This window comes from Pogoniulus pusillus, chromosome 39 (assembly GCF_015220805.1).
Source record: "Pogoniulus pusillus isolate bPogPus1 chromosome 39, bPogPus1.pri, whole genome shotgun sequence".
Classification (NCBI taxonomy): domain Eukaryota; kingdom Metazoa; phylum Chordata; class Aves; order Piciformes; family Lybiidae; genus Pogoniulus; species Pogoniulus pusillus.
The window spans coordinates 4,950,304-4,977,234 of record NC_087302.1 but is presented as its reverse complement, the minus strand read 5'-3'; the positions used below and the strand labels follow the sequence as shown (position 1 = coordinate 4,977,234).

At 53.5% G+C, this 26,931-nt stretch overlaps 2 protein-coding genes across 5 annotated transcripts; one reads left to right on the top strand and one right to left on the bottom strand.

Moving 5' to 3' along the window:
- On the bottom strand, positions 1-23,604 carry PFKFB2 (6-phosphofructo-2-kinase/fructose-2,6-biphosphatase 2). 4 transcript variants are annotated; one of them, XM_064173883.1, is made up of 16 exons: positions 23,492-23,604; positions 20,913-21,038; positions 20,710-20,806; positions 18,951-19,017; positions 18,747-18,821; positions 18,562-18,618; positions 18,000-18,124; positions 17,045-17,252; positions 16,678-16,824; positions 15,635-15,739; positions 14,202-14,331; positions 12,869-12,931; positions 11,926-11,999; positions 9,974-10,165; positions 7,675-7,744; positions 1-4,976 (listed from the first exon to the last, which is right to left on the bottom strand). In XM_064173883.1, the coding sequence occupies exons 1-15, from the start codon at positions 23,565-23,567 to the stop codon at positions 7,718-7,720; spliced, it is 1,569 nt and encodes a 522-aa protein (XP_064029953.1). In that variant the 5' UTR covers positions 23,568-23,604; the 3' UTR covers positions 1-4,976; positions 7,675-7,717. The 4 variants fall into 4 exon arrangements, with proteins under 4 accessions (XP_064029953.1, XP_064029954.1, XP_064029955.1 ...); XM_064173884.1 differs by lacking the exon at positions 7,675-7,744; XM_064173885.1 differs by lacking the exon at positions 9,974-10,165.
- Positions 23,605-23,780: 176 nt separating this feature from the next.
- Positions 23,781-26,460, top strand: YOD1 (YOD1 deubiquitinase). Its single transcript, XM_064173891.1, has 2 exons — positions 23,781-24,018; positions 25,082-26,460. The coding sequence occupies exons 1-2, from the start codon at positions 23,811-23,813 to the stop codon at positions 25,786-25,788; spliced, it is 915 nt and encodes a 304-aa protein (XP_064029961.1). The 5' UTR covers positions 23,781-23,810; the 3' UTR covers positions 25,789-26,460.
- The last annotated feature ends 471 nt before the right edge of the window (positions 26,461-26,931 follow it).

The window sequence follows — 26,931 nt, the reverse complement described above, 5'->3', positions numbered from 1 at the left end:
TATCTTTTAAACCTCCTTTATTGTAAAGAAAGCCCCGGGGGGGTATTTACAGCGAGGAGCAGAGAGCGCACAACGCACAGGGCACTGAGTTTGCACACACTGCGTTCTGTTACGCCTAAGAGGAACCCATTAGGAAGCAGCAACGTTGCCCAGAAACAACCCCCAAAGAAACATCCCAGAGCCACCTCACTGAACACAGAGCTGCAGCTGGCAAGCAGCCTTGGGAGGCAGAGCAGCAGCAGCAGAGCTGGCAGCACCACCACAGCTCACACAGCAGCCTTTGGAGCAGCTCAGGAGGAGGGTTTGGGACCTACCCCCAGGCTGAGAAGGTAGCTCCTGCAAGCGCTGGGCTGATGTCTCTCTTCCCAAAGCTTCCCCCCCCTGGGCTGAGCTTCCTCCATCACCCCCTGCCTGAGCTGCTGGCGAGGGGACACTGGTCAGAGAGGTGGCAGCTGGCAGGTCGCAGCCAGGGCACACAAACTCAAGCTGCTCAGCCTGGTTGAAGCCTTCTTCCCTGCCCTCACTTGCCCAATTTTCCCCGTGGGGGATGGAGTTGCTTTGGTCTGAGTGATCTTCCCCCACCCCCCGCCTCTAAAACAACCTAATTAACACTGATGGGGGGCACAGCTTGTGGACACCAATGCAGGTGCCCAGGGGGAACCCTGCCACAACACAGGACACCAATGCAGGTGCCCAGGGGGGACCCTGCCACAACACAGGACACCAATGCAGGTGCCCAGGGGGGACCCTGCCACAACACAGGACACCAATGCAGGTGCCCAGGGGGGACCCTGCCACAACACAGGACACCAATGCAGGTGCCCAGGGGGGACCCTGCCACAACACAGGACACCAATGCAGGTGCCCAGGGGTGACCCTGCCACGCTGCAGGACACCAATGCAGGTGCCCAGGGGTGACCCTGCCACGCTGCAGGACACCAATGCAGGTGCCCAGGGGGGACCCTGCCACAACACAGGACACCAATGCAGGTGCCCAGGGGTGACCCTGCCACAACACAGGACACCAATGCAGGTGCCCAGGGGTGACCCTGCCACGCTGCAGGACACCAATGCAGGTGCCCAGGGGGGACCCTGCCACAACACAGGACACCAATGCAGGTGCCCAGGGGTGACCCTGCCACAACACAGGACACCAATGCAGGTGCCCAGGGGTGACCCTGCCACGCTGCAGTGCCAGCTGACAGCTGCCCCCAGCACCTTTTGCTGATGACAAATGAGGGGAACCACAGGAACACCTCCCCCAGTGGTGCAAGGCTGACAGAAGGCACCGAGCCCACATCCTCACCTCCAAATTCACCTCTCCTCTGCCTGCCCAGCCCAGGGCAGCAGCTCTGGTACCACTGACAGGAACCTTTAATCCTTGCTTATTGTTTGCACAAAGGCTGCCAAGGAAAGCAGGTGATTTGAAGGAAACACCTGGCAGAGGCACCCACCAGCCTGTTTGGAGCTGGCAGGACCTTTGGGGCTTACTGGCACCACCTGGCAGGATCTCAGGATCTGTCCCATCAAGCCTGTGGGGTCATGGTCACAGCTCTGCTGCTGCTGCTGCTCTGCCCCAGATACAGGGATTTGAAAACACCACTTTGGGAAGTGAAAATGCAAGAGGCAAAGGCTGGGATTAGGCTTTCATTAAAGCACTGAGGCACAAATGCTGCTGTCTGCAGAGACAGCCTAGAGGCTCCATCCTACAACCCCCCCCCCCCAAAGCAGCCCACAGACCCCCTGGAAAAGAACAAAGACCCCAGAATCAGTGAGCCCCAAAACTGGCAGACCTGATTCTGTTTAGGAGTGATTAAATAAACCCCAAGTAGTTAACAGCTGCCACCCAAAGCAGCTACATTCACGAAGCCTGGCAAGTAAAAGGAGACAATTTCTTTCCCCTCCTCCTCCTCCTTACGACCATTACTCAACGACACAGACAAAAATGAACCCCTGAATGGCTTCTTATAGCATCTATTGTGCGTAAACATCCTACAGTAAGGTTCCTCCTCCTTGTTCCCGGCAGAGCAGGAGGCTCTCTCAGCTTGAGCAGCCAAATCTGAGGTGGGTTTGTGCGTTTAGAGCGTTCCTAGAGAGCTGACAATGAGCGTTCCCCACCCAACAGGCTCTAAATCCTCTTCCTCCCAACGCCTTTTCTTCCCCAGGCTCTAAATCCTCTTCCTCCCAACGCCTTTTTCTCCCCCAGGCTCTAAATCCTCTTCCTCCCAACTCCTTTTCTCCCCCAGGCTCTAAATCCTCTTCCTCCCAACTCCTTTTCTCCCCCAGGCTCTAAATCCTCTTCCTCCCAACGCCTTTTCTTCCCCAGGCTCTAAATCCTCTTCCTCCCAACTCCTTTTCTTCCCCAGGCTCTAAATCCTCTTCCTCCCAACTCCTTTTCTTCCCCAGGCTCTAAATCCTCTTCCTTCCAACTCCTTTTCTTCCCCAGGCTCCAAATCCTCTTCCTCCCAACTCCTTTTCTCCCCCAGGCTCTAAATCCTCTTCCTCCCAACTCCTTTTCTTCCCCAGGCTCCAAATCCTCTTCCTCCCAACTCCTTTTCTTCCCCAGGCTCCAAATCCTCTTCCTCCCAACTCCTTTTCTTCCCCAGGCTCCAAATCCTCTTCCTCCCAACTCCTTTTCTTCCCCAGGCTCTAAATCCTCTTCCTTCCAACTCCTTTTCTTCCCCAGGCTCCAAATCCTCTTCCTTCCAACTCCTTTTCTTCCCCAGGCTCTAAATCCTCTTCCTCCCAACTCCTTTTCTTCCCCAGGCTCTAAATCCTCTTCCTTCCAACTCCTTTTCTTCCCCAGGCTCCAAATCCTCTTCCTCCCAACTCCTTTTCTTCCCCAGGCTCCAAATCCTCTTCCTCCCAACTCCCTTCCCCCATATTTCTAAGCCCTGCAGCATTTCAAGCTGAAGTCTGGAGTGTGCTGCTCTTGGAGGGCTGCAGCAAACCCCATGGGAACAGCTCGATGACAGCACTCACAAAAGTCAGTTTCTCACCCCCTGAAACATCCTCCCTGGGTGGTGCAATCACTTTAGATCAACACAAGCTTCTGCTGCTGGGGAATTCTCAGGGGTCAGGATTAGTGCCTGAGCCTTCACCATGGCTCCTACCTCACCTTCATCAAATTAAAGCTCTGGAGGGTGTTTAAACAAACAGGTTTGAGCTCAGAACCCTCAGATAAGGCTCAGGCTGTGGGGGAGCTGCTGAGCTGCTTCACAGCCAAGGGCACATTTCCCAAGCTCATCCTCCAACTCTTTACACGTTCAAAACAAGCAGCCTGGGTCCCAGGAGTTGCTGACATTGATCCTGGAGTCATAGCAGGGCCAGAACAGCCTCCTGCTCCAGACCTACAAATGCTCTGCTCTTCACCCAGCCTGAGGATCCTGCCCTTAATGCAACAAACATCAGGAGTGAGGCCAAATGGAGCCTGGCAAAAGGGTAAGTGGAGATTTGGGGAAGAAAAGGGTAAATTTGGGGGACTGCTTCCCCCACACCTTCCCCTAGATCCAGAACAGCTTTGGACCTAAAATGCTTCATTCTTCACCCAACCTGAGGATCCTGCCCTTAGTGCAACAAACATCAGGAGTGAGGCCAAATGGAGCCTGGCAAAAGGATGAAGTTGAGATTTGGGGAAGAAAAAGGTAAATTTGGGGTACTGCTTCCCCCACACCTTCCCCTAGATCCAGAACAGCTTTGGACCTAAAATGCTTCATTCTTCACCCAACCTGAGGATCCTGCCCTTAGTGCAATGAACAACAGGAGTGTGGCAAAGTGGAGTTTGGCAAGAGTCAAGTCAGATTCCCTGGGGAGTAAATTTGGGGGATTGCTTCCCCCCCATCACCACCACCTTGGGGAACAGGGAGTGGAGTTAAGGAACACGGAGCCTTCACTTGAGCTGCTCCAACAGGGAGCTTCCATGCACTGGACACACTAAAGCAGCTGCAAGTCTAAATTTAAGGCAGCATCACACATCAGGGAAACATTCACAGCTTAATCTTAGGTATAGGTTAACAATAAAAAGAGAAATAAAAAGGCTTTGTGGTGAGCCTAAACGTTTGGGACGTTAAAAAGACAACTGAGACCTTAAAAATCGACCCAAAAAACAGAGCTTGTGCTTCCTTTCCAACCTCCCCAAGCAGCCCTGCTGTTCCCAGACACCCCAGCAGAGCCAGGCTCTGGTGTCCCAGAGGAAAACAAAAGCATCCACAAAGCCCTGAAACGAAACTAAACGAGTGGGAGGGTGAGGCTGAGATCAAGAGAGCAAAACTAAACCAGGACTTGAGCTCAGATTGGAGAGCTCTGGTAGCTGAGCTGTTTCCAGGGAGTGAGAGTTGCTTATTGCTCCCCACTGCAGAGAGAGCCTGCAGGATTTTGCTGACGATGCTTTGTGCTGTTCACTCCCGGGCCAAAAGGGAGAGCAGAGGAAGAGGCTCAGAGTGAGGTGGGTTCAGATCCAGAGTCATGAGAGCAAAATGAAACGACAGCTGGAGCTCTTTCCACGGTGGACCAAGACAAGAACTGTGTTTGAACTTGGAAATGCTTAATGGGTGAGGAAATGTTAGGGATTTGGTCTGGTGACAGGTTTTTCCAAGGAAAAGCTTCTTCAGTGAGCATGGATGTGAGCACTGAGCCCTCACACACAGCACACTTCATTCTTGCCACCTAAGCAGGAGGAAAAGATGTGAGACGTTGCTGGAAAGGTCAGGGCTGACTTCAGCTTTTACAAACGGGTTGAAAGCTCTCCCTCAGCAGTGCTCTCTGATCTCACTGACAAGACAACCCAGCACTCAGAAAGAGAAGACACAGACAAGACTCAGAAACAACACAGGTCAGAGGAGAACTGGCCAAAGCGGTGCAGGGCTTGTGGTGCTCCAGGGATGCTCTGGTTCCATCTGCAGGGCTCTTCCCAGCCATGGAGATGCCAGACAGATCCAAGATGAAGCCAAATTCTATACCATTAAACCAGCCATGCCCTGAAACAAGACAGAAATGGTACAGGTTAGACCAAGGGGGAGACAGGAGGTGGGGAGGGACAGCAGAGTTCAGCTCGGTGCTGGGGACAGGCAGAGCAGCAGCCAGGGGCAGAAGGATGCAGCTCCACAGCGTTTTCTGCAGGGAGATTTACTTCATTATTGCTACCTGAGCCAATAATGAGCTGCTGCATGCTCTGCATTGTCCTTTAACCTCCTGCAAAGCTCCACATGGAGGATTCCCAGGCTCAGCCTGAGGCCAGGGAGGCTCAGCAAGCCTTATGGGACCGCAGGCAGTGCTGCTTACTGATTGAATTCCTTTTCACTGCTCTTCTCCAGAGGGAATTGCACTTCCAGGCTGAACCAGCAACATTCCAGTAATCACTTTGCAACGTTAACCACAGCAAAACTTCCAGTTCTGACAAAATCCCTTCCACTGCCTGACCAAAAGGCTCAGACAGACAACAGCAACATGCTCAGGTCAGCACCAGTAGCTTCACAGACACAAAAATCACACAGATTCAACCCAACAGTCAGGAGGTCCTGCAGCTGCTGGTGGTGCAGCAGCACAGAGGATGCTCAGAAAGGCTCTGGGGGTGCCTAGTTGCCCTTACCACCCCCAACCAGAAAGCAGCATAAAGCCTTTGTCTTGATCCCTTCACCACTTTTGTTGTGCAATTCACCACGGGCAGAGCCAATCTGCTGATCATTAACAGCCACACTCGCTGATAATGAACAGGGAGACTTCAAATCCAGCAGACAGGAAACCCAATCCTTAACAGAGCTCCTATTTGCAGTTCAAATCAGGTCAAAACCATCTCAGCTTTCCAGACAATGCTGTTTAAGAAGTGCCCATCACCCAGGCAAGAAGATGATCTTTGAGGGTCCCTCCCAACCTGATGCTTTCTATGAGCAGAGATGATCCAGAGCTGCTCACATGCTGCTTTCTCAAGCCAAAAAGAACAGAAGGAAGAAGGAGGTTTGGGCTGGGATCAAGGAAACTGGACCAAGCTACCTTCATTTCTCTGCAAACCCTCACAGGAAGTCTCTGCTCAAACACAGAGAGGGAAGCAACACTTGTAGAGGAGTTCTGGAAGGGAAAATCTTTGCAGAGCTGGCACCTACATGACCTTTCTAAACTTACAGCTGCTTTTGGCTCAGAGCAAACACAAAACCTTTAGCTTAAAGCCATCTCCACCCAGCTGCTTTCCAAGCACCTTCTAACCCACCCAAGTGCTCTGAGTCACAGGGAGCCATGGTTCAGTAGCACCACTCCCACCCTGGCTACCATCCAAGGCTCTTGCACCATCCCTTAGGATCAGCAACACCACTGCACCTCCTCCTGGGTGGAGTGGAAACATAAATGGGACCCAGCAACGTCCACTAAAAGCTGCATGGCTGAGCCCAGCAGCATCAGAGCAGAGCCAGCCCACGTCCTGCTGCTGGGATCCACAGACTCAATGCATTGAGCTGGAAGGGACCCTCAAAGCTCATCTGTGTCCAACCACCCTGCAGTCAGCAGGGACATCAACTAGAGCAGGCTGCCAGGGCCACATAAAGTCTGGTATTTGCTGTCTACAGCTACCTGCAGGGAGGCTGTAGCCAGGTGGGGTTGGGCTCTGCTGCCAGGCAGCCAGGGACAGAAGAAGGGGACACAGCCTCAAGCTGTGCCAGGGCAGGTCTAGGCTGGATGTTAGGAGGAAGTTGTTGTCAGAGAGAGTGATTGGCACTGGAATGGGCTGCCCAGGGAGGTGGTGGAGTGGCTGTGGCTGGAGGTGTTGAAGCCAAGTCTGGCTGGGGCACTTAGTGCCATGGTGTGGTTGGTTGGGCAGGGCTGGGTGCTAGGTTGGGCTGGCTGAGCTTGGAGCTCTCTTCCAACCTGCCTGATTCTATGACTTAATGTCTCCAGAGATGAGCCTCAACCATATCCCTAGGCAACCTGTTCCAGTATTTTGCCCCCCTTATTGTGCAGAAATTACTCCTGATGTCCAACCTAAATCTGCCCTGCTCCAGTTTCAAACCACTCAATGATCTCCTGAGGTCCATTCCAACCCTTAATATCCTGTGATCATAGAATCAAGCAGGTTGGAAGAGAGCTCCAAGCTCAGCCAGCCCAACCTAGCACCCAGCCCTGCCCAACCAACCAGACCATGGCACTAAGTGCCCCAGCCAAGCTTGGCTTGAGCACCTCCAGGGATGGCAACTCCACCACCTCCCTGGGCAGCCCATTAAAAGGATAGCCCAAAAAAGTGATCCTATCCCCACAGGCCCTTCTAAACAGTCTCTCCCCAGCTCGCCTGTAGGTCCCCTTCAGATACTGCAATGCAGCCATGAGGTGTCCCTGGAGCCTCCTCTTCTCCAGGCTGAACAGCCCCATCTCTCTCAGCCTGTCCTCACAGAAGAGGTGCTCCAGTCCTCTGATCTCTTGGTCCCCTCCTCTGGACCCACTCTAGTAGGTCTAGAGGATGGAGCAAGCTTGGGGTGAAACACACTTCAGCAGGCAGCCAGCACAAAGCCCCATTTAAGTCCAGTTGGAGCCCCTGGCTCAGTGGGGTCAGCCTGGGAACTTATTCCTCCCCCAATGAGGTCTCCCTTTAGGACAGGTTATAACACCAGCCCCAAAGCTTCCCTCTGCACCACGTGTTTATCTCTCCACATAGCAGTTTCCATGCAACATTAAATCAAGAGAAGTCCTACTTACTACAGAGCCCAGGGGAGCACACACAAGCTGCTCTCAGCCACACTCACAGGCAACCATTTCCCCCATGAGGCTGCAAAGGAAAAAGAAACAGCAGAGGATAGCTCAGAGTGCCTTTGGAAGGAGAGTTTTCAAGAGGACACTAAAAAGCAGCAAAGCAAAGGAGGAAAGAGGTGAAACCACCCCAAAGACCTCATAGAATGGTTGGAGTTGGAAAGGACCTTAAAAATAATCCAGTTCCAGCTCTCTGCCATGGACAGGGACACCTCCCACTAGACCAGGTTGCCTCAAGTCTTATCCAGCCTGGGCTTAAACACTTCCAGGAATGAGGAGGCCACAAGAAGTTGATGCTAGGATGCCCCTGGCAGGCTTGGAAGACAGCAGGAGCTGATCACAAGGCTCAGCCATGGTCACCAGGCCACCTCCTCCACTGCTGTGCCTCTCAAGGGCTCCCTTCAGGCACAAGGTCCTAGGACAGCAAGACCCCCACATGGCCCCAGAAGCCAGGCAGGTTGTGGCTTCTCCCTTCCTGGAGGTGTTCAAGGCCAGGTTGGATGAGGCCTTGAGCAACCTGTGCTAGCAGGAGGTGTCCTTGCCCATGGCAGGGGGTTGGAACTGGATGGTCTTTAGGGTCCCTTCCAACCCAACCCATTCTGTGACTCTATGAAGTGCTCCTTCCCCCCAGAGCTGCCAGCACTTCACCAGCACAATCACAGAGGGTACAACTGTAAAGAGGGAGCAGTCAGAGTGGGGATCCCCACCCTGAGGCTGCCCAGCTCAAGACCCTCCACCACAAACCAAGCTGTTGGGCAGGCAGAGTCCTCTCCAACTTCACACAGAACTGCCATGGGCCAAAGCCATCACACATTGCAAAGCTTTGTCTGGGCCAGATCCCACTGGAGCCCTGGGATTCTGGGGCTGCCCAAGCCTCCTGCTTACATCTAGGATGGAAAACACCAGCACTGTTCACCTGCATCACCTCTGCCCTCTGGCCACTTGGCTGAGAGGGAGGGAGGAGAACAAGAAACCAGGCTCACTGAAGAGCTTGGGAAGCATCAACCTCTACTGCACCTAAATCAATTTTTAAACCACTGTGGTAGTTTTTTCTGCATGAAGGGCCCAGCCAAAACCTCTTCAAAGCCTCCTTCACCTTCTCTCTGCTCCATGTGATGGGCAGCAGCATGCAGCCTGGCACAAAAGGCTCCAAATGGAGCAGGGAAACCACTTCAAATGAGGAAAGCAACAAGCAGGGCTTTGCATCCACCACTGACGAGGACCTACAGTGCTTTTAAAGCCACAAGAAACCCCAAGTTGCTTTGAGCACCCAAAGAACCCAAACTTCATTCAAGAAGCTGCTGATGTTGGGATCTGGAGGGAAATGGGCACCAAGGGGAAGGTGGACACAAAGCTTTCACTCTGGGGCTAGAGCAACACTTGGCTGGAGCACGAAATGAGGACCAAGAGGGTATTTGTGAGGCTTTCTGATCAGGTTGTTTTGCCACAAAGCAAGACACTGCCCAGAATTAACCACCCTGCCAAGGCTCTTCTGCACTGATGGGAGCTGACTGGGTGGAGCCTGGTTTTGAAAGCCTCTGACACCACAGTTCCAAGTCTCACAGGCTGACTTCTGAAGCTTTTGGTGGGGATTTTTGTGTTGGCTTTAAGGGATCCAGAAAGGACCCAGAATGATTTTCATGCAGCATCAGAGCTGGTGGTCAACTCTCTGAGAGGGGCTTTCATATTTCAGAGAGGACCAACTGACAGCCATGAGGGATCACAGGAGGTCAGGGGTTGGAAAGGACCCAAAGAGATCATTGAGTCCAACCTTCCTGCCAGAGCAGGACCACACAATCTAGCTCAGGGCACACAGCAACACATCCAGACAGGCCTGGAAAGGCTCCACACAAGGAGACTCCACAACCTCTCTGGGCAGCCTGTGCCAGGCTCTGGGACCCTTCCAGGCAAGAAGTTCCCCCTTGTGCTGAGCTGGAACCTCCTGTGCTGCATCCACTGCTCTTTGTGCTATCCCAGGGAGCAGTGAGCAGAGCCTGTCCCCCCCTTCCTGATCCACAGCCCTCAGAGAGTTATAAACATTAAATCCCCTCTCAGTCCTCTCTTCTCCAGACTGAGCAGCCCCAGGGCCCTCAGCCTCTCCTCACCAGGCAGTGCTCCAGTCCCCTCCTCACCCTCATAGCCCTCCCTTGGACTCTCTCCAGCAGATCCCTGTCCCTCATCAACTGGGGAGCCCAAACCTCAATACGATACAGATGACGAGGATGGGGAGCAAAAGGGAAGGTACCACCTGGACACCAACTTGCAGCTGTGGCTGGTCAGCTCCATCTTGAGCTTCCAGGGATGGGAAAGATCCCAGCAGGTCAAGAGGTTTGCTCCCCAGGCTGTAATGCCGTGGGCGCTTAACCACGTCCACGCTGGCCCGCGGCGTGAAGCTGTTCCTCCTCATCCTTACAGGGCTTTGGCTGGTGGCAAGCTTGCTCTAATCCCAGGCAGAGAGTTATCACAAGGAATGAAAAGGGGAACCACAGCTGAAAACACCATGGCACAGCAGCAGAGACCTCTGGCATCCCCACCCACAGCACCCCCACACACGCACAAAGCTCCTGGCAGCCAGAGTTTGGCAAAGCCAGCATCACTCTGTGCCACCAGCATCACTCTGTGCCACCAGCATCACTCTGTGCCACCAAGACCTGCACCAATGGTGGGAAATGAGCAGCTCTGCTGGCAAATCTGGCTCAGAGGCCACTGAAAAGTAGTCAATTTTAGCACTCTGACTTCCCATGGGGATTCTTCTGCTTTTTTCTGGTTGGTTTTTGTTTTGTTCCTTCTTTCATTATTTTCTTCCCCCCCCTCCCCCATATCTAATGAGGGGGAAAACAAATAGGCAGATAGAAAACTTTTCCCCTTCTTTGTGTTTCTTCTCCTCCAAAGCAGCTGCACTGCCCAAGTAAACCAAAGAACAACAGCAACATCCTCTGACTTCTCCTGAGTGGGCAGCAAGGATTTCATCACAGAGCTGCAAAGCAACAAATGCTCAGACTGGAAACCACCAGCATGGCACAGGTGCCCCCCAAAATCTTGCCAGATAGGCTCAGTTTAAGCATTTAGCAGCCAGATGGAGTTAGCTCCACAAACCTCCCAGACACTGATGCAGGTTTCTGGTTTCTCCAGCCCTTGTTTCTAATCCCTCAGCATGGGGATGCCTCTGTGCTGGGACAAAATAAACATCCATAGCCCACCCAATCTGCTCTGGTGAAAGGCAGCCAAGAAGAGGCAGCTAAATGTACCAAAAGGACTTCAAAACAGGATGCATTTGATTTCCTGTGAGCTGGCACAGCAGAGCTGGTTTGTGACCTTTAATTGGGACAGCTAATTATAGGCAAGGGGCATGAAGCATTTGACAGAGCAGTCCCTCTGCAAAGCAGTGATGCAATAAGGTGAGCAGCATCTTCCACAGCTCCAGCCCATGGCTCTGTGCTTTGCTGAGCAAGCCCAGAGGGCCCTGCTGTAAGTGAAGTAATAAGAGAGGCAGGATTCTCATCAATGAAGCCAACACAGAGCCTGAAGTGCTTCCACTGCTGTTATAAGAGGATTCCCCATGCAAGGGAGGTAAAAGCTGGAGCCATCCCCTCCTTGCTCTGCTGTGCACTCAAATTCAGGACCCACCACAGTTTTGCTTTGCACCAAATGCTCCTCAAACACAGGAGAAATGTAGAGAGGTGAGGGGGAAATGAATTTCCCACTCCTCACAGCCCTCCCCCCACGAGAAGCCACCTGAAGCTCCCAGCCCAACACAATTTGCAGCTTCAGCAAGAGGAAACCTCCTCAAAAGAGGATGAGAAGTTTCACTTTAAACCTCTTGGCCACTCCTTGAAACAATCACAACGAATGCAAACAACAAAATGCTTCACTGAGAGCTGAGCAGGAGACCTGGGATTGAATCATTCCCCTCCCAAATTTGGCCACTTCTCCTTCCTACAGGCTCTGAAAGTATCTCCCCCACAGCCAGCCTGGGAAACACACTAATAAAGTTCAATCTGTTCTTAATTCTGCTTTGGGAGACTCTTTCTGCAGGAAGTTTTTTTGTGGTGGTTAAAAGAAGCAGCTTTTTATGGCAGGAATTTAGAAGTTTTTTTCCCCTTTTAGTTTCTTTTTTTGTTCTTTTGAGCAAGGGGAGGGGGAAAAAAAAACCAACACCAAACCCAAACAACAAACTCAGAGCTGAGCAGCAAAACTTACAGAGTTGAGAGAGGGTTTGTCCCTGTGGGTGTTCACTGCTTCCACATTCAGGGTTATTGTCTCCACTTTACAACCTTTAGCCAAAACACAGAGAGGAGTTTGGATGAGAGAAGGCAATTTGTGAAATCAAACTACCTGAAAAGCTAATAAAAGATTGAAAGCAGCATGGAAAGAGGAGGAGGGAGGGGGAAATATGTGGTGGTGGTTTTACTTGGTGAAAAGAGCTTCTGTAAAGTAATTAAGGACATAATAAAGGAGCTGGAGCTAAGAGGGGGAGCTGCTCACTCCCATTTACAGCACTTTCAGCTCACAGGCTTTGACCTTCAGTGTCAAGCTCTGTGTTAGGCCTAATACAAACCACTGATTGCATCTCAAACCTAAACCCAAAGTTGGAGGCAAAACAGGAGAAAACAGGACAGAAAAGCTTCAGCAAGGGAAAAAAACAACCCCCACTTGATTACAAGAGAGGCCATGAGGTAACCACCCTACCACCACCACCTACCCATCTTTCCTCCCACTGTCCCCCCAGAAACTCTCCAGAATCTTTTTCATGTTAAAAGCAGCCACTTTTGGCACCATGGTAAGGTTAAAAGGCCACCTTCTATTTAGCATGGGGCAGAAAAAGCCACTTTTGGCACCATGGTAAGGTTAAAAGGCCACCTTCTATTTAGCATGGGGCAGAAAAAGCCACTTTTGGCACCATGGTAAGGTTAAAAGGCCACCTTCTATTTAGCATGGTGCAGAAAAAGCCACTTTTGGCACCATGGTAAGCTTAAAAAGCCACCTTCTATTCAGCATGGGGCAGAAAAAGCCACTTTTGGCACCAGGGTGAGTTAAAAAAGGCCACCAGAAGCTTTCCCAGCACATTTGGTTGCTGCCACACACAGACACAAATTTACCCATCAGGTTTCCACAGAAACCAGGAAACTAATCCAGTCCTTACCATAGGCAACAGGTGTGAGCTTCAGAATGGTGTGGAGGGGACAGCGCAGGTAGGGCAGCTCATCTAGGGCAGAAGCAGGAGTTACTGTGGGAGGGACTGAGAGCTCCATCACCTACCCCCACCCTGTCCCCTAGGCACTGGGTGGGAAGTTCCCACAGCAGCAAATATTGGACACCAACAGCCCAGGTGCTTTGTGCCCATCTGTGTGGTGCTGCAGCACCTCCCTCCAGTCCTCAGGCACCCTCCTCAGCACTGCAGCAGCAGGACAGGGCTGAGCCAAACATCTGGGACAGACTTTGTAAGGAGAAAGAAAAGAAGGGAGAGAGCAAAGAGAAGGAGGGGGAAGGAAGGGAGGGAGAGAGCAAAGAGAAGGAGGGGGAAGGAAGGGAGGGAGAGAGCAAAGAGAAGGAGGGGGAAGGAAGGGAGGGAGAGAGCAAAGAGAAGGAGGGGGAAGGAAGAGAGGGAGAGAGGAAAGAGAAGAAGAGGGGAAAGGAAGGGAGGGAGAGATTAAAAAGAAGAGGGGAAAGGAAGAGAGAAAAAAGGGAGTGGGAGGGGAAGAAAGAAAAAGGAACGGGGAAAAGAAAAAAGGGCTCAAGAAGGGACCCTAGAGCAGCCTCCCAACTAAAAGGGTCTCTAAGAAAAGTGGTGACAGACTTTTGAGCAGGGCCTGTTGTGACAAGGGGTGCTGGATTTAAACCAGAGAGATGCAGACTGCATAGAAGAAAGAATTTTATGCTGCTGAGGGTGCTGAGAACCTGTCCCAGGCTGCCCAGGAAGGAAGGAGATGCCCCATCCCTGCCACCATTGCAGGTGAGGTTGTCTGGGGCCCTCAGCAAGCTGCTCTGGTTGCACATGTCCCTGCTGACTGCAGGGGGTTGCACTGGGTGGGCTTTAAAGATCCCTTCCCACCCAAAGCAGTCTCATATTCAGTGGTTTCCAACACAGGGCCAGCAGGAGAACCCCCTGCAGCAGCACACAGGTGGGAAAGCATCACAGTGAGAGCTTCCCTCAGCTGCTCCTCACCACACCTGTGCTGTAGCCTCACTGCCAACCCTTCCCCTTCATCAGAAAACATTTTGCTCTCTACTAAAAACCAATCCCCTAGAGATGATCTAAATATCAGCGCTGGAAACTGCTCCAGAAGTCACCTCCATGGTTCTCTGAGAGCTTCCTGCACAGCTCCAGGTACCATTGGCATGCAACAGTTAAAGGCTTAACTTTCAGGGTGAAACCAAAAGCAGCATTTAGAAGCCAACCCTCCCAAAAAAAAAAAGCTCTGTGAAGGAAGCAGTGAGGTGAACCCAGCCCCCAGCATCATGCATTTGCTATGTACCTGCATTCTTGTCAAGAAAATAAGCCAACAGGCACCTCATAACTGCCTGGTGGGAGATAACCAGGACGTTGCCTTGCCTCTCCAGCTCCATAATTACTGGCTCCAAGCGTTGGACCAAGTCCTGGTAGGACTGGAGACAAGAAAACAGGATTGTTATATTTCTATAGATATATATATTGTGAGCAGAAAAGCTGAAAGCAGAAGTAGTGATGAATGCAACTTCACAGGCAGGAAACCATCAGTCCTAAAAACATCAAACTGCAGGAGTTTGGGATGAGCCAGGAAAGACAGAAAAAGCAGCAAGCAGCAGCAGGTGAAATTTGAGGTCAGGAAGCCTCAGAGGAGAGGAGGATTCAGGTGGCTGGAGGCTCTTAAGGGTTGCAGTTAAGAACAACAAATAAAGCAGGCAATTATGCAGCTGAATGAGGCTGTGAAGTAAAAGCAGAGATGACTCCATACCCCACCCACACTCCTTTTCCTTCCAGGATGGTTTTTCACAGGGATAAATCAAGCCTGGGACAAACAAATGGGATGCAGAAGTCCTTGGTGTGGGAGGGGAGCATCAAGGGGCTCAAGTAACTGAACTCAAGGTAGCATCTACACACCACAAGGAAGGAATGGATCATAGGATGGGTTGGGTTGGATCTGCAAGATCATCCAATTCCAACCCCCTGCCATAGGCAAGGACACCTCCCACTAGAACAGGTTGCTCAAGGCCTCATCTAACATAGCCTTGAACACCTCCAGGGAGTGGACATCCACAACCTCCCTGGGCAACCTGTGCCAGTGTCTCCCCAGCCTCACTGTGAAGAATTTCCTCATCTCCAGTCTAAATCTCCCCTCCTGAAGCTTCAAATCTTAAGAGGTCTTTTACAGCCTTCATGATTTTATGATTCTAAACATGGAAAGAAGTTCTTCCTACTCTCCAGTCTCCCTTCTTCCAGCTCAAATCCACTTCTCTTTGTTCTGTCACTCCTGGCCTCTGGAAAAAGTCCCTCCTCAGCTTTCCTGTAGCCTCCTTCAGGTACTGGAAACCAATAAAACCTTTCCTCTAAATGACTGCTGGGGATGCTACTGCTTCCAGTTCCTCAATCTAAGCTGGAATGGCTTAGCTTGGAAGGGAGCTCAAGAGACCTGCTAGTTCCAACCCCCCACCATGGGCAGGGACACCTTCCACTAGACTCAGCTAGTCAAGGCCTCATCCAACATGGCCTTGAACACCTCCAGGGAGGAGGCATCCACAACCTGTTCCAGAGTCTCACCACCCTCATACTGAAGAGCTTCCTAAGATCCAGTCTAAACCTTCCCTCCCTCAGCTTAAAACCAGAGAGAGCAGGCAAAGGGAGTGAAACTAAGTCAGTGCCTCAATTCTGCCCAGATGTCTTTGGCTTATCCATGTTCCATCTTCTTGTTATCCCCTCAAGAGTCCTCACCTCCCCTCCAGGATAGCGGTAAAGGTACTTCTCCTGATCCCTCAAGGCAAACTCATCTGGGAACTTGGCTTCAATCTCTGCATAGGTCATTTCTTCACAGACCCCCTGAGGAAAGAAGACCTGGTTACACCACACGTGGCTTCCACACAGCCACAACAGGGCAAGGAGGAGAAAAGAACCAAGAGGTTGAGATCTGCAACTCCTTTAGGGGGTGAAGACTGTAGGGAGCCCAACCTAGCACCCAGTCCTGCCCAGCCAACCACACCATGGCACTAAGTGCCCCAGCCAGGCTTGGCTTCAACACCTCCAGCCACAGCCACTCCACCACCTCCCTGGGCAGCCCATCCCAGTGCCAATCACTCTCTCTGCCAACAACTTCCTCCTCACATCCAGCCTAGACCTGCCCTGGCACAGCTTGAGGCTGTGTCCCCTTCTTCTGTTGCTGGCTGCCTGGCAGCAGAGCCCAACCCCACCTGGCTACAGCCTCCCTGCAGGCAGCTGCAGGCAGCAATCAGCTCTGCCCTGAGCCTCCTCTGCTGCAGGCTGCACCCCCCCAGCTCCCTCAGCCTCTCCTCACAGGGCTCTGCTCCAGGCCCCTCCCCAGCCTTGCTGCCCTTCTCCAAACATCTCTCTGCAATTCAGGAGCCCAGAACTGGACACAGCACTCCAGGGGTGGCCTGAGCAGTGCTGAGCACAGGGGCAGGAGAACCTCCCTTGTCCTGCTGCCCACACTGCTCCTGAGCCAGCCCAGGATGCCATTGGCTCTGCTGCCCACCTGGGCACACTACTGCCTCCTCTTCAGCTCCTCTCTACCATCTGTTCCTGATCACCATTCTAAGACTCCCCTCCTGAACCTTCACAATCTTAAAAGATCTTTTCCAACCTTGATGATTTCATGATTCTAAACATGGCTGCAACTCCTGGGGTCAGGGGTTTGTAACAGGAGCACAGGAAAGCAGTCAGCTTTTACAGTGATGAATTTGACTTTAAACCATCATCATCTACGTAGGCAAGCTGAAGGCTTCAAGCAGCATTTCACTCACAGCATCAATCTCATTGAGAATCTTCCACTGCTCATAGGTGACCCCCAGGGACTCAGCTGTCTGGATTGTCCTCTTCAGCTGACTCGTCCACACCTTCAGATCAACAATGTCCTGCTCCTCAATGAACTTCTTCAGTGCCTGAGCAAACTGGGGAGGAGGGCAAAACCAACAAACACCAAACAAAACCAGGGGAGGCTTAGGAGGAAGCAGGAGCTCCTTTTAAAAGCATCATTTAGAAGGGCTGTGGCTGTCAGGGCAAGGTCCAGCTGCCAGCCCTGGCAGGAGCCGGGATGCAGAGCCCGGTTTTAACCCTGGGCACACCAAGACTTCACTGACAGCAGCCCAGGCAGTGCTGGCAGACACATACCTGCTTCCCACGTGGTGACAGGCCAGAGTCCCCACCAATCTTGCCAACAAGGTTATAGTCACTCTCACCATGTCGGCAAAGGTAGATGGTACGTGGCTGGACATGAATGTTCATTAGGTAATAGACGATTTTACTCTGGATGTAATCCTGGACTCTGTTTACTAGGAACCGTTGTCCCACATTGATCACTTTAATGAAGGAAAGATCTCTGGAGTCAACATAAGATAAGAAGACCCAGAGGGCTGGTTTTTAGCAGTGAAGCACGGGCAGCCGTGGGGGTCACCTAGCAACCTAGCCTCTAGCACAGGCGGCAGCACTACCGCTGGGATGCTCCAGGGGGATAATCGGTGGATAGGTTTAAAGGAGGAGCTGCCGCGTTACAGACTCACGGATGGGGGCTGGAAGGGAACACTCAAAGGTCATCTTGTCAGCCCTTGAGAGCAGGCTGCCCAGGGTCACATCAAGTTTGGTCTTGAATGTCTCCTCCACCGCATCCCTGGGCAACCTGATGCAGTGTTTCACAGCTCTCACTGTGCAGAACTTCCTCCTGCTGTCCAGTCTAAATCTCCTCTGCTCTGGGTTCAAACCCTAACCCTAACCCTATCCCCACAGGCCCTTCCAAACAGTCTCTCCCCTGACATCCTGTAGGTCCCCTTCACCTATTGAAATGAAGCTCTAAGGTCTCTCCCTTAAGCTTTCTCCTTTCCAGACTGCACAGCCCCAATTCTTTCAGCCTGTCTTCACAGGAGAGGTGCTTCAGCCCTCTGATCATCTTCATTCATTACACTGCAGTACACTAGAGAAAAATCCTTTCCAATCACTTGGGATCCGAGGACACCACCTTCCAACAAGCCTCTGTGCTCTGGGAGAGCAGAGGCTTGTTACAGCATCCTGAGCCCCAGAACAGCACAGCTCACACAGGCAGAGGTGGAATGCACCCCAGAGCTTTGCTTACTTGTCATACACATCGGGATCAAGAGGCTGGTAAGTGACCTTGTAGCACTCTATCCTCTTCAGGAAATCATCCATCACGTTCTCCCTGTTTCTCTCTGGGTAGTCAGGGCTGGAAACCTTCACCTCCTGCACAACAGACAACGTTGCTTTGTGAGAGTTAAGCAAACTCACCAGGGAGCAAAAAGCCCAAGGCTGAATGAGGCTATTCTTCTCCTTTCAAAGAAACAGACAGTCTTTAAAGCTGCCCTGTGGAAAAAGCTGCTCCTGGAGAGGAAACAAAGGGCGGCTCCGAAGTGCTTGGCCCTGTGACAGACACAGCTGGCTCACCCTGAGCTCTCCCCCCCATGTCTTCCCCTCCACTTCAAGGTCACACAGTTCTCAGCTTCACTTCCACCACCTCCTCACATCACTGACTGCAGCCTGAGCTTTTATAAACCTGCAAATCTCAGCTGCTTCTACTCGAGAGGAAACCTAAGAGCACTGTAAGCTATTGCAGCTGATGACCTTGCAGCAAGCACTTGAGCTCCCAGCGAGCAGCTGAGCCTGGCAAAGGCAGCACGCACCAGGATATTGGCAGCAATGACCTCTGGATCGTCACACACAGACTCCACGAAGAACACCTGGGGGAGAAGGCAGCACAGGGTCAAAACTCCAGAGCTGCCACCCCACAGAGCAGCAGTGTCCCCTCTTGGGATGTCACCCTTGAGGGGCAGCAAGTCCAGCTACAAACTGAATGCAGGAGCACTACCTTGAATGCATTCTCTTTAGCAAAGCTCAAGATCAGGTCCCGTCTTTCTCGAGTGGTGTTGGTCGCATCAAACACCTGCCAGAGAATTAACAAGCAGCCAGGAGAGAATTTAAGGACTGAGACTGCAATCAGGTCCCCAAACAACCCCAGGCAGCTTGCAGCTATTCAGATGTAAAACCGTGTGTAAGGCCAGGGATGTCTTACAGCTATTTGCCCACACTCCTCCAGCAGGTAAGACTTCACATCCTGTAGAGCCACCAAGGCACAGCGCCTGCAGGAGAGAAAAGGCTGTTGTCAGGGGTGATGTAAGCAGACAACAAGGGCTTGTGAGCCACCAGAGAGAGCTTTAAACACCTTCTGTCTCTGCTCATGGAGCACCCACGCCTGCATCTTTCCAAGAAGCTCTGCAGGGCATCTGTACTCTTCCCACTTCTGGAGTGGAGTGGCCTGGGCTCCCAGTTCAAGAGAGACTGTGAGGACTGGAGAGAGTCCAGTAAGGGCTATGAAAATGCTGAGGGGCTTGGAGGATCCTCTCTGTGAGGAGGAAAGGCTGAGAGCTCTGGGGCTGTTCATAGGATCACAGGATGTTAGGGGTTGGAAGGGACCCAAAGAGATCACCGAGTCCAACCCCCCTGCCAGAGCAGGACAATACAATCTAACACAGATCACACAGGAACACATCCAGACAGGCCTGGAAAGGCTCCAGAGAAGGAGACTGCACAACCTCTCTGGGGAGCCTGTGGGAAGAGCAGCCTGAGAGAGTATCTGACTGATGCACAAAAAGAGGGTACAAAAAAGGTAATGAGGATGGGGCTGGGCTCTCCTCAGTGGTGCCCAGCAACAGGCACAAACTGGATCCCAGGAGATTACCCATCAATGCAAGGAGAAAACTCTTTGCTGTGAGGGTGCCCTGAAGTAGGCTGCCCAGGGAGGTTGTGGAGTCTCCTCTGGAGACTTTCCAAACCCCCCTGGCTGTTGTGATCCTGGGCAAGCTGTTGTGGGTGCCCCTGCTTCGGCAGGGAGGTTGGAGTGGATGCTCTGCAGAGCTCTATTCCACCCCCATGCTGTGATTCTGTGTACATCTATAAGCTGCTTCATCACTGGATGCTCACAGCCCCTGCACTTCATCACCCTGAAGACAAGTGCCAGATCTCCCAGGCACAGCCCCTCAGGCAGGATCCCTGCAGGGCTTCCTTACCACCTCCCTGGTTTCTTGGGTCTTAAAACATCCTTTTAGAACGACAGAATCAGTCAGGCTTGGAAGGGACCCCAAGGATCATAGAATCATAAAATCATAGAATCAGCCAGGTTGGAAGAGACCTCCAAGATCACCCTGTCCAACCTAGCACCCAGCCCTAACCAATCAGCCAGACCATGGCACTAAGTGCCTCATCCAGTCTTTTCTTGAAGACCCCCAGGGACAGTGCCTCCACCACCTCCCAGGGCAGCCCATTCCAATGCCAATCACTCTCTCTGTGAAGAACTTCTTCCTAACATCCAGCCTAGACCTACCCTGGCACAACTTGAGACTGTGTCCCCTTGTTCTATTGCTGGTTACCTGGGAGAAGAGGCCACCCCCTACCTGACTACAATGCCCCTTCAGGTAGTTGTAGACAGTAATAAGATCACCCCTGAGCCTCCTCTTCTCCAGGCTAAACAGGCCCAGCTCCCTCAACCTCTCCTCATAGGATTTGTGCTCCAGGCCCCTCACCAGCTTTGTTGCCCTTCTCTGGACACGTTCCAGCACCTCAACATCTTTCTTGAATTGAGGGGCCCAGAACTGGACACAGTACTCAAGATCATCTAGTTCCAACCTCCTGCCATGGGCAGGGACACCCTACCCTAGATCAGGCTGGCCAGAGGCAGCGTTCTGTGCTCCTCAAAACCAGAGCTTGCCAAGACTCAGGTCTTGGCAAGACCAGACCACCCTGGATCAGTTCATCCCCCCTCAGCAGCAACTCACTTGCGGATTTCCATGGCTTCTTTGTTGTCATGCCTGAAGAACTCATAGGACTTGTAAGACTTGACAGCTTCCCGGCGATACACTCCTAAATTAAACACTTGGCAGACAAAAAGAGGGGCACATGAGACAGATGACATCTCCCAGCCACATCTGGCTGCACTCTGAGCAGCCTGGGGCCAGCCAGTGCCTGCACACACACACACCTTTGGTGGGTACCCCAATCCAGTTGAGGTAGCGGGTGAGCTTCTTGGACACATAGGTCTTGCCCCGGGCAGGGAGCCCAATCATCACAATCAGCGTTGGGGAGTTGGTCATGTAGGAGGCCCATGCTGCAAAAGAAGAAACACAGCCCCAGAGGCATCAGCAGCACCAAAGGGCAGCTGGCAGCAAAGAGCGAGCCCCAAGCCAAAGCCACGCCGACAGGACAAGGGGCAATGGGTGGAAGTTGAGGCACAGGAGGTTCCCTGGGAACCTGAAGCACTTTTTTGGCCCCTGGGAACTTGAGGCACTTTTTTGCCTCTGGGAACCTGAGGCAGCTTTTTGCCCCCCTGGGAACCCGAGGCAGCTTTTTGCCCCCCTGGGAACCCGAGGCAGCTTTTTTGCCCCCCTGGGAACCCGAGGCAGCTTTTTGCCCCCCTGGGAACCCGAGGCAGCTTTTTGCCCCCCTGGGAACCCGAGGCAGCTTTTTGCCCCCCTGGGAGCCCGAGGCAGCTTTTTGCCCCCCTGGGAGCCCGAGGCAGCTTTTTGCCCCCACTGGGAGCCCGAGGCAGCTTTTTGCCCCCACTGGGAGCCCGAGGCAGCTTTTTGCCCCCCTGGGAACCCGAGGCAGCTTTTTGCCCCCCTGGGAGCCCGAGGCAGCTTTTTGCCCCCCTGGGAGCCCGAGGCAGCTTTTTGCCCCCCTGGGAACCCGAGGCAGCTTTTTGCCCCCCTGGGAGCCCGAGGCAGCTTTTTGCCCCCCTGGGAACCCGAGGCAGCTTTTTGCCCCCCTGGGAACCCGAGGCAGCTTTTTGCCCCCCGGGAACCCGAGGCAGCTTTTTTGCCCCCCTGGGAGCCCGAGGCAGCTTTTTTGCCCCTGTGAACCTGAGGGAGATTTTTGCCCCTGTGAGGGTGACAGAGCACTGGCACAGGCTGCCCAAGGGAGCTGTGGAGTCTCCATCTCTGGAGATACTCAAGACCTGTCTGCATGTGTTCTTGTGTTATCTGCTCTGGCAGGGGGATGGACCAGGTGAGCCTTCCAGGTCCCTTCCAGCCCCTGACATTCTAGGATCCTATGCTCCATGCCTCCTTTTCCTAAATGGGGAGATGGACAGCAGGCATCCCATAAAAAGGTGTCTAGGGAGAGCTTACTGCAGCCTTTCAGGACTTAAAGGAGGTCTCTAAGAAAGGTAGGGACAAATCTTTTAGCAAAGGTCTGATGGGACAAGGCAAAGGGTGATGGTTTTAAGCTATAAGAGGGAGATTCAGACTAAATTGGTTAGTCTGGAGAAAAGGAGGCTGAGGAGAGACTTTCTAGGCTCTCTTTAACTCCCTTGAAAGGAGGGTGGAGTGAAGTGGGGGTTGGGGTGTTCCTAGTATCAAGTGAGAAATGGAGAGAAAGTGGCCTCAAGTTGCACCAGGGGAGGTTTGGATATTAAGAACCACTTCTTTGCTGCAAGAGTGGTCAGGCATAGGAACAGACTGCCCAGGCACCTGGCAGGGTCACTCTCCCTAGAGGTGTTTACAATAAACCTGTGGACATGGCACTTGGGGATGTGGTTTAGTGGCCATGGTGGTGTTGGGTTGATGTCTGGACTTGATCTTAAGGATCTTTTCCAGCCCAGATGTTTCTACATTTCTAGACAGAAGTAATGCTTTATGCTGAGGGTCATAAGACCCTGCCCCATGTTGCCCACAGAGGTTGGGGATGCCCCATCCCTGGCACCACTGAAGGTCAGGACAGTGGGTGGTGAATTTCAACTAAGAGAGGAGCATTTAGACTGGATACAAGAAAAGAACTCTTTATGCTGATAGTGGTGAGACCCTGCCCGAGGTTGCCCAGAGAGATGGAAGATGCCCATCCCGGGCACCGTTGCAGGTCAGGCTGGAGCTCTGAGCAACCTGCCCTAGCTGCTAGATGTCTCTATGACTGCAGAGGGGATGGACTGGGGGAGCTTTGAAGGTGCCTTCCCACCCAAGGCAGGCTGTGACCCATGCTAACGGGCTCGTTGCCGTGTCCTCGCAACCGTCAGCCTGGGGCCGGGCGCTCCGCGGTCTCCCGGGCGCTAGTTAATGGTGCGGAGCAGCTCCGCTGTGCCTAATGGGGCTGGCACTCAGCTGTCAGCCTGGGCAACATTTGCCGCCCGGGCCCGAGCTGCCAAGGGCATCGGAAAGATGCTTTTAACAAAACGGTCACGTTCTCCCCGCCAGCTGCCAGAGCACCGCGGGAACCGGGAGGGGAGCGGCAGGCTTGGGGGTGGAAAGATCCCGGTTTGGGAACAACCAGCGCGCCCCGGAGTTCGAAATAGGAGACGGGTAAGGGATGCAGGGCGCCGGGCAGCCGGAAAAAGCGGCGGGAAGGGCTCGTCGGGGCCGGTCCCGGTCGTCAAGGGCATAGAGGCGGATACAGAGACGGGGGAACAGCAGCAGGGCGGTCCCGCACGGGATGAACGCGTTCAACGGTTCACGCCTGTTCCAAGCGGCACAAGCAGCAACCCCCCCCCCCCCCGACAACAGGCATACGTTAAATACAGCAGACACCCATCTCCCACCTCTCCCCTCCTCCTCCCAGGTCGGGGTTACTCACAGCACTGCTTGTCGCCGCCGCGCAGGGCCCCGGCCCTACCCCGCGGGGGGCCGCCGTGCCGGGGCTGCGCCGCCATGGCCGCGGACTGCCGCGCCACATGCAAATCATATGCAGATCACACGGGGAGGGGCCGCATGCAAATGAACGCCGGGCGCCATGACGTCAGCCACTCTCCTCTACCCCCCCTCGCCGCTGCCGGCGCGCTGATTGGCTGCAACCCAGCCAATGGCGGAGGGCAGCGGGCGTCTCGCGAGAGTGGGCGGGAGCGGCAGCGGCTCCCGGTCGGTGGCGGCGGCGGCGCGGGGCGGCCCCGCCGAGGATGCTGCGGCTGCGCTGCAAGGCCCGGAGCGGCACCCAGCCGCTGCCCGGCCTCACCGCCCACTCTCGCCTCCGCGACATGCAGGCCACCCTGGCTGCCCTCACTGGCGTCCCCGCCGCGGCTCAGCGCCTCCTCTTGGGTTTCCCGCCGCGGAGCCTGGACCTTAGCGACGGTGAAAGGAGGCTCGGTGACCTCGGGATCCACTCGGGTGAGGGCCGGGCGGGAGCCGTGAGTCTGCGCCTTTTGGGGGTGGGGACTGGCGCCGGCGCTTTATGGCTTCTGCCGGTGCGCCGGCTGCAATTAAGTTAATTAGAAGAGGCTGCGGCCCAGCACGCCCCTCGGTGGCGGCGGCCGGGCCGGTTCTTCCTGCTGCGGGCAGCTGTCAACACCCGGCTCGGGAGCACTGCCTGCTCGCCAGGAGCGCCGGTGGTGGTTTTGCTGCGTCCCGGGGGGTCCGGAGACTAAAGGCCGGGGCTGACGGGAGGCAGGGACTGGTGACACTCGAGGTGAGTACACGGGAACCCAGCGCTCGGCCAGCGAGGTGCCACCGGCGGCTGTGGCTCTTTGCCGCCAGGATATTCATAGAGTCAGGCAGGTTGGCAGAGAGCTCCAAGCTCAGCCAGCCCAACCTAGCACCCAGCCCTAGCCAGTCAACCAGACCATGGCACCGAGTGCCTCATCCAGGCTTTTCTTGAGGACCTCCAGGGACGGTGCCTCCACCACCTCCCTGGGCAGCCCATTCCAGTGCCAATCACTCTCTCTGCCAACAACTTCCTCCTAACATCCAGCCTAGACCTGCCCTGGCACAACTTGAGACTGTGTCCCCTTGTTCTATTGCTGGTTGCCTGGGAGAAGAGCCCACCCCCACCTGGCTACAGCCTCCCTGCAGGTAGTTGTAGACCGCAATGAGGTCACCCCTGAGCCTCCTCTGCTGCAGGCTGCACCCCCCCAGCTCCCTCAGCCTCTCCTCATAGGGTTTGTATTCCAGGCCCCTCACCAGCTTTGTTGCCCTTCTCTGGACAGCTTCCAGCACCTCAGCATCTCTCTTGAATTGAGTGGCCCAGAACTGGACACAGCACTCCAGGTGTGGCCTGAGCAGTGCTGCTGGGGGCTGGGCGAGATGACCTTTGAAGGTCCCTTCCACCCTAGGGCGTTCTGTGGTTGTAGGGAAGCAGGCAGCACATCCACGTGGCTCTGTGCTGGGGGCAGCAGCATCTCTATAGGCCCATCTGCGCCTTCCCCTCACTGCTCCCTCCTCCTGTGTTTGACAGGCGACACTCTCATCGTTGAAGAGGACACTTCCAACCCCAAGCCTGACTCGCCTGTAGTTGCCAAGAGAACCATGTCTCACTCGCTGAGGGAAGCTGTGCCTGTGCTGGCCAGGAGGGTTGTTCCAGCAGACAACTCCTGCCTCTTCACCAGCATCTACTACGTGGTGGAGGGAGGCGTGTACGACCCGGGCTGCCCTCCGGAGATGCGCAGCCTCATCGCCCAGATCGTGGCCAGCGATCCCGAGGCTTACTGCGAGGCGGTCCTAGGGAAAACAAACAGGGAATACTGTGACTGGATCCGAAAGGAGGAGACTTGGGGAGGAGCCATCGAGGTGTCCATCTTATCCAAGTTTTACCAGTGTGAGATCTGTGTGGTGGACACGCAGACGGTCCGCATCGACCGCTTCGGGGAGGACGCTGGCTACAGCAAGAGAGTCCTCTTGATTTACGATGGGATTCATTATGATCCACTCGAGAGGAAGATCCCTGGCACGGACGTTCCTCCCCAGACCATTTTCTCTACCGCTGATGACGTTGTTCTTGCACAAGCCCTGGAGCTGGCTGATGAAGCCAGGAGGAAGAGGCAGTTCACCGACGTGAATCACTTCACGCTGAGGTGCATGGTGTGCCAGAAGGGATTGACTGGACAAGTGGAAGCCAGAGAACATGCCAAGGAGACTGGACACACCAACTTTGGAGAGGTGTGACGCCTGCATGAGGATGGTTGCATCGACTACCTCACCAATCCAGGATGAAATCCTGGGTTTCCTGATAAAGCTCTATGTAATCCTCTGAAATTCCATTCACAAAGCTTGAAAAGCAAATGGAAAGGGTGGCCCAGGCACACACAGGTTTGGTATGGTTAAGCACTCTGCTGATGGATCTGGAATAGGAATCTTCTGGCATGGTGATCTCTAGGTACTCGGGGCAGGTGGTTTGTGCTGGCAGCTAAAAGCTGATTGCTGAAAGAACCTTCTCTTTGTGTGCATCATCTGAGCAGACTCACAGCCCTCGGCTTGTTCAACACTAGCTTCGAATCCAGCCTCTGTAACCTGCTGAATTATTCCCTCCGTGTTCTGCTTTCAGGGTGATTAAGACAAGCTAAGGGTTTGGGAAACTCAGCATTACTTATCCTGCAAGTTAGACTCTGCTCATTTGATGGCACAGGAAGAGTGTCTCCAAAGCTGCCCTGTTAGCATCAGGAGTAGACTTTTGTGTTGTTTGTGTGAAGTCCTGGCTTTAGAGAAAGAAATGGCCTCTAAGCTTTAAGGTTAGCCTTCAAATAACTAAGTAGGTGGTTAAGTGTTGAATAAAGTCATTAATCCTCTGTAGGTAGTTTTTTTTTAGTTGCTTGAAAGAATAACTTATCAACCCCCCCCCACCCCAGGTGTGTTTACACTGCATCAGCACATTGGCATGTGTCTTGAAATACTTCGGGTTCTTCTTCATCGTGGTGTCTGAAATTCTGAGCGAGGGAGGGAGGAAGAAGAGTAAGCCTGCAAATGACTTCGTTTGCATGTTTGAAATGCCTTTAAGCAGATTTGGGTAGAGCTGCTCTCTGGGGCAGCTCTCTCGGAGTGACTAAGCTCAACCAGATTCCAGACACCGTCAATTAGCACTTTAATAGGTGTAGTTCTCAACTCTTTCCTGATAACAAAAGGGTCGACCTGTTTGAAGAGGGACACCCAGAAGGGAAGGCTTCGAAGTTTTCTTCATCTGCTTTCTGCCTTAACGCGTTTTGATTTGTCACCAGTGACTGTTCAGTGGCAAGGCTCTTAATTCTGATAATGAAAGGTGCTGTTGAAGTTTCAAGACAAAAGAAGCTGCCTGAGCTGCTCTGCTTCTCCTGC

Coding starts and splice junctions, on each gene's coding strand:
- YOD1 (XM_064173891.1), top strand. CDS start 23,811: ATGCTGCGGCTGCGCTGCAAGGCCCGGAGCGGCACCCAGCCGCTGCCC. Junction 24,019..25,081: donor TGACCTCGGGATCCACTCGG/GTGAGGGCCGGG, acceptor TGTGTTTGACAG/GCGACACTCTCATCGTTGAA.
- PFKFB2 (XM_064173883.1), bottom strand. CDS start 23,567: ATGGCGGCGCAGCCCCGGCACGGCGGCCCCCCGCGGGGTAGGGCCGGG. Junction 18,619..18,746: donor CTAAAGAGAATGCATTCAAG/GTAGTGCTCCTG, acceptor CTTCTCCCCCAG/GTGTTCTTCGTGGAGTCTGT. Junction 14,332..15,634: donor ACCGCTATCCTGGAGGGGAG/GTGAGGACTCTT, acceptor TCTTGTCTCCAG/TCCTACCAGGACTTGGTCCA.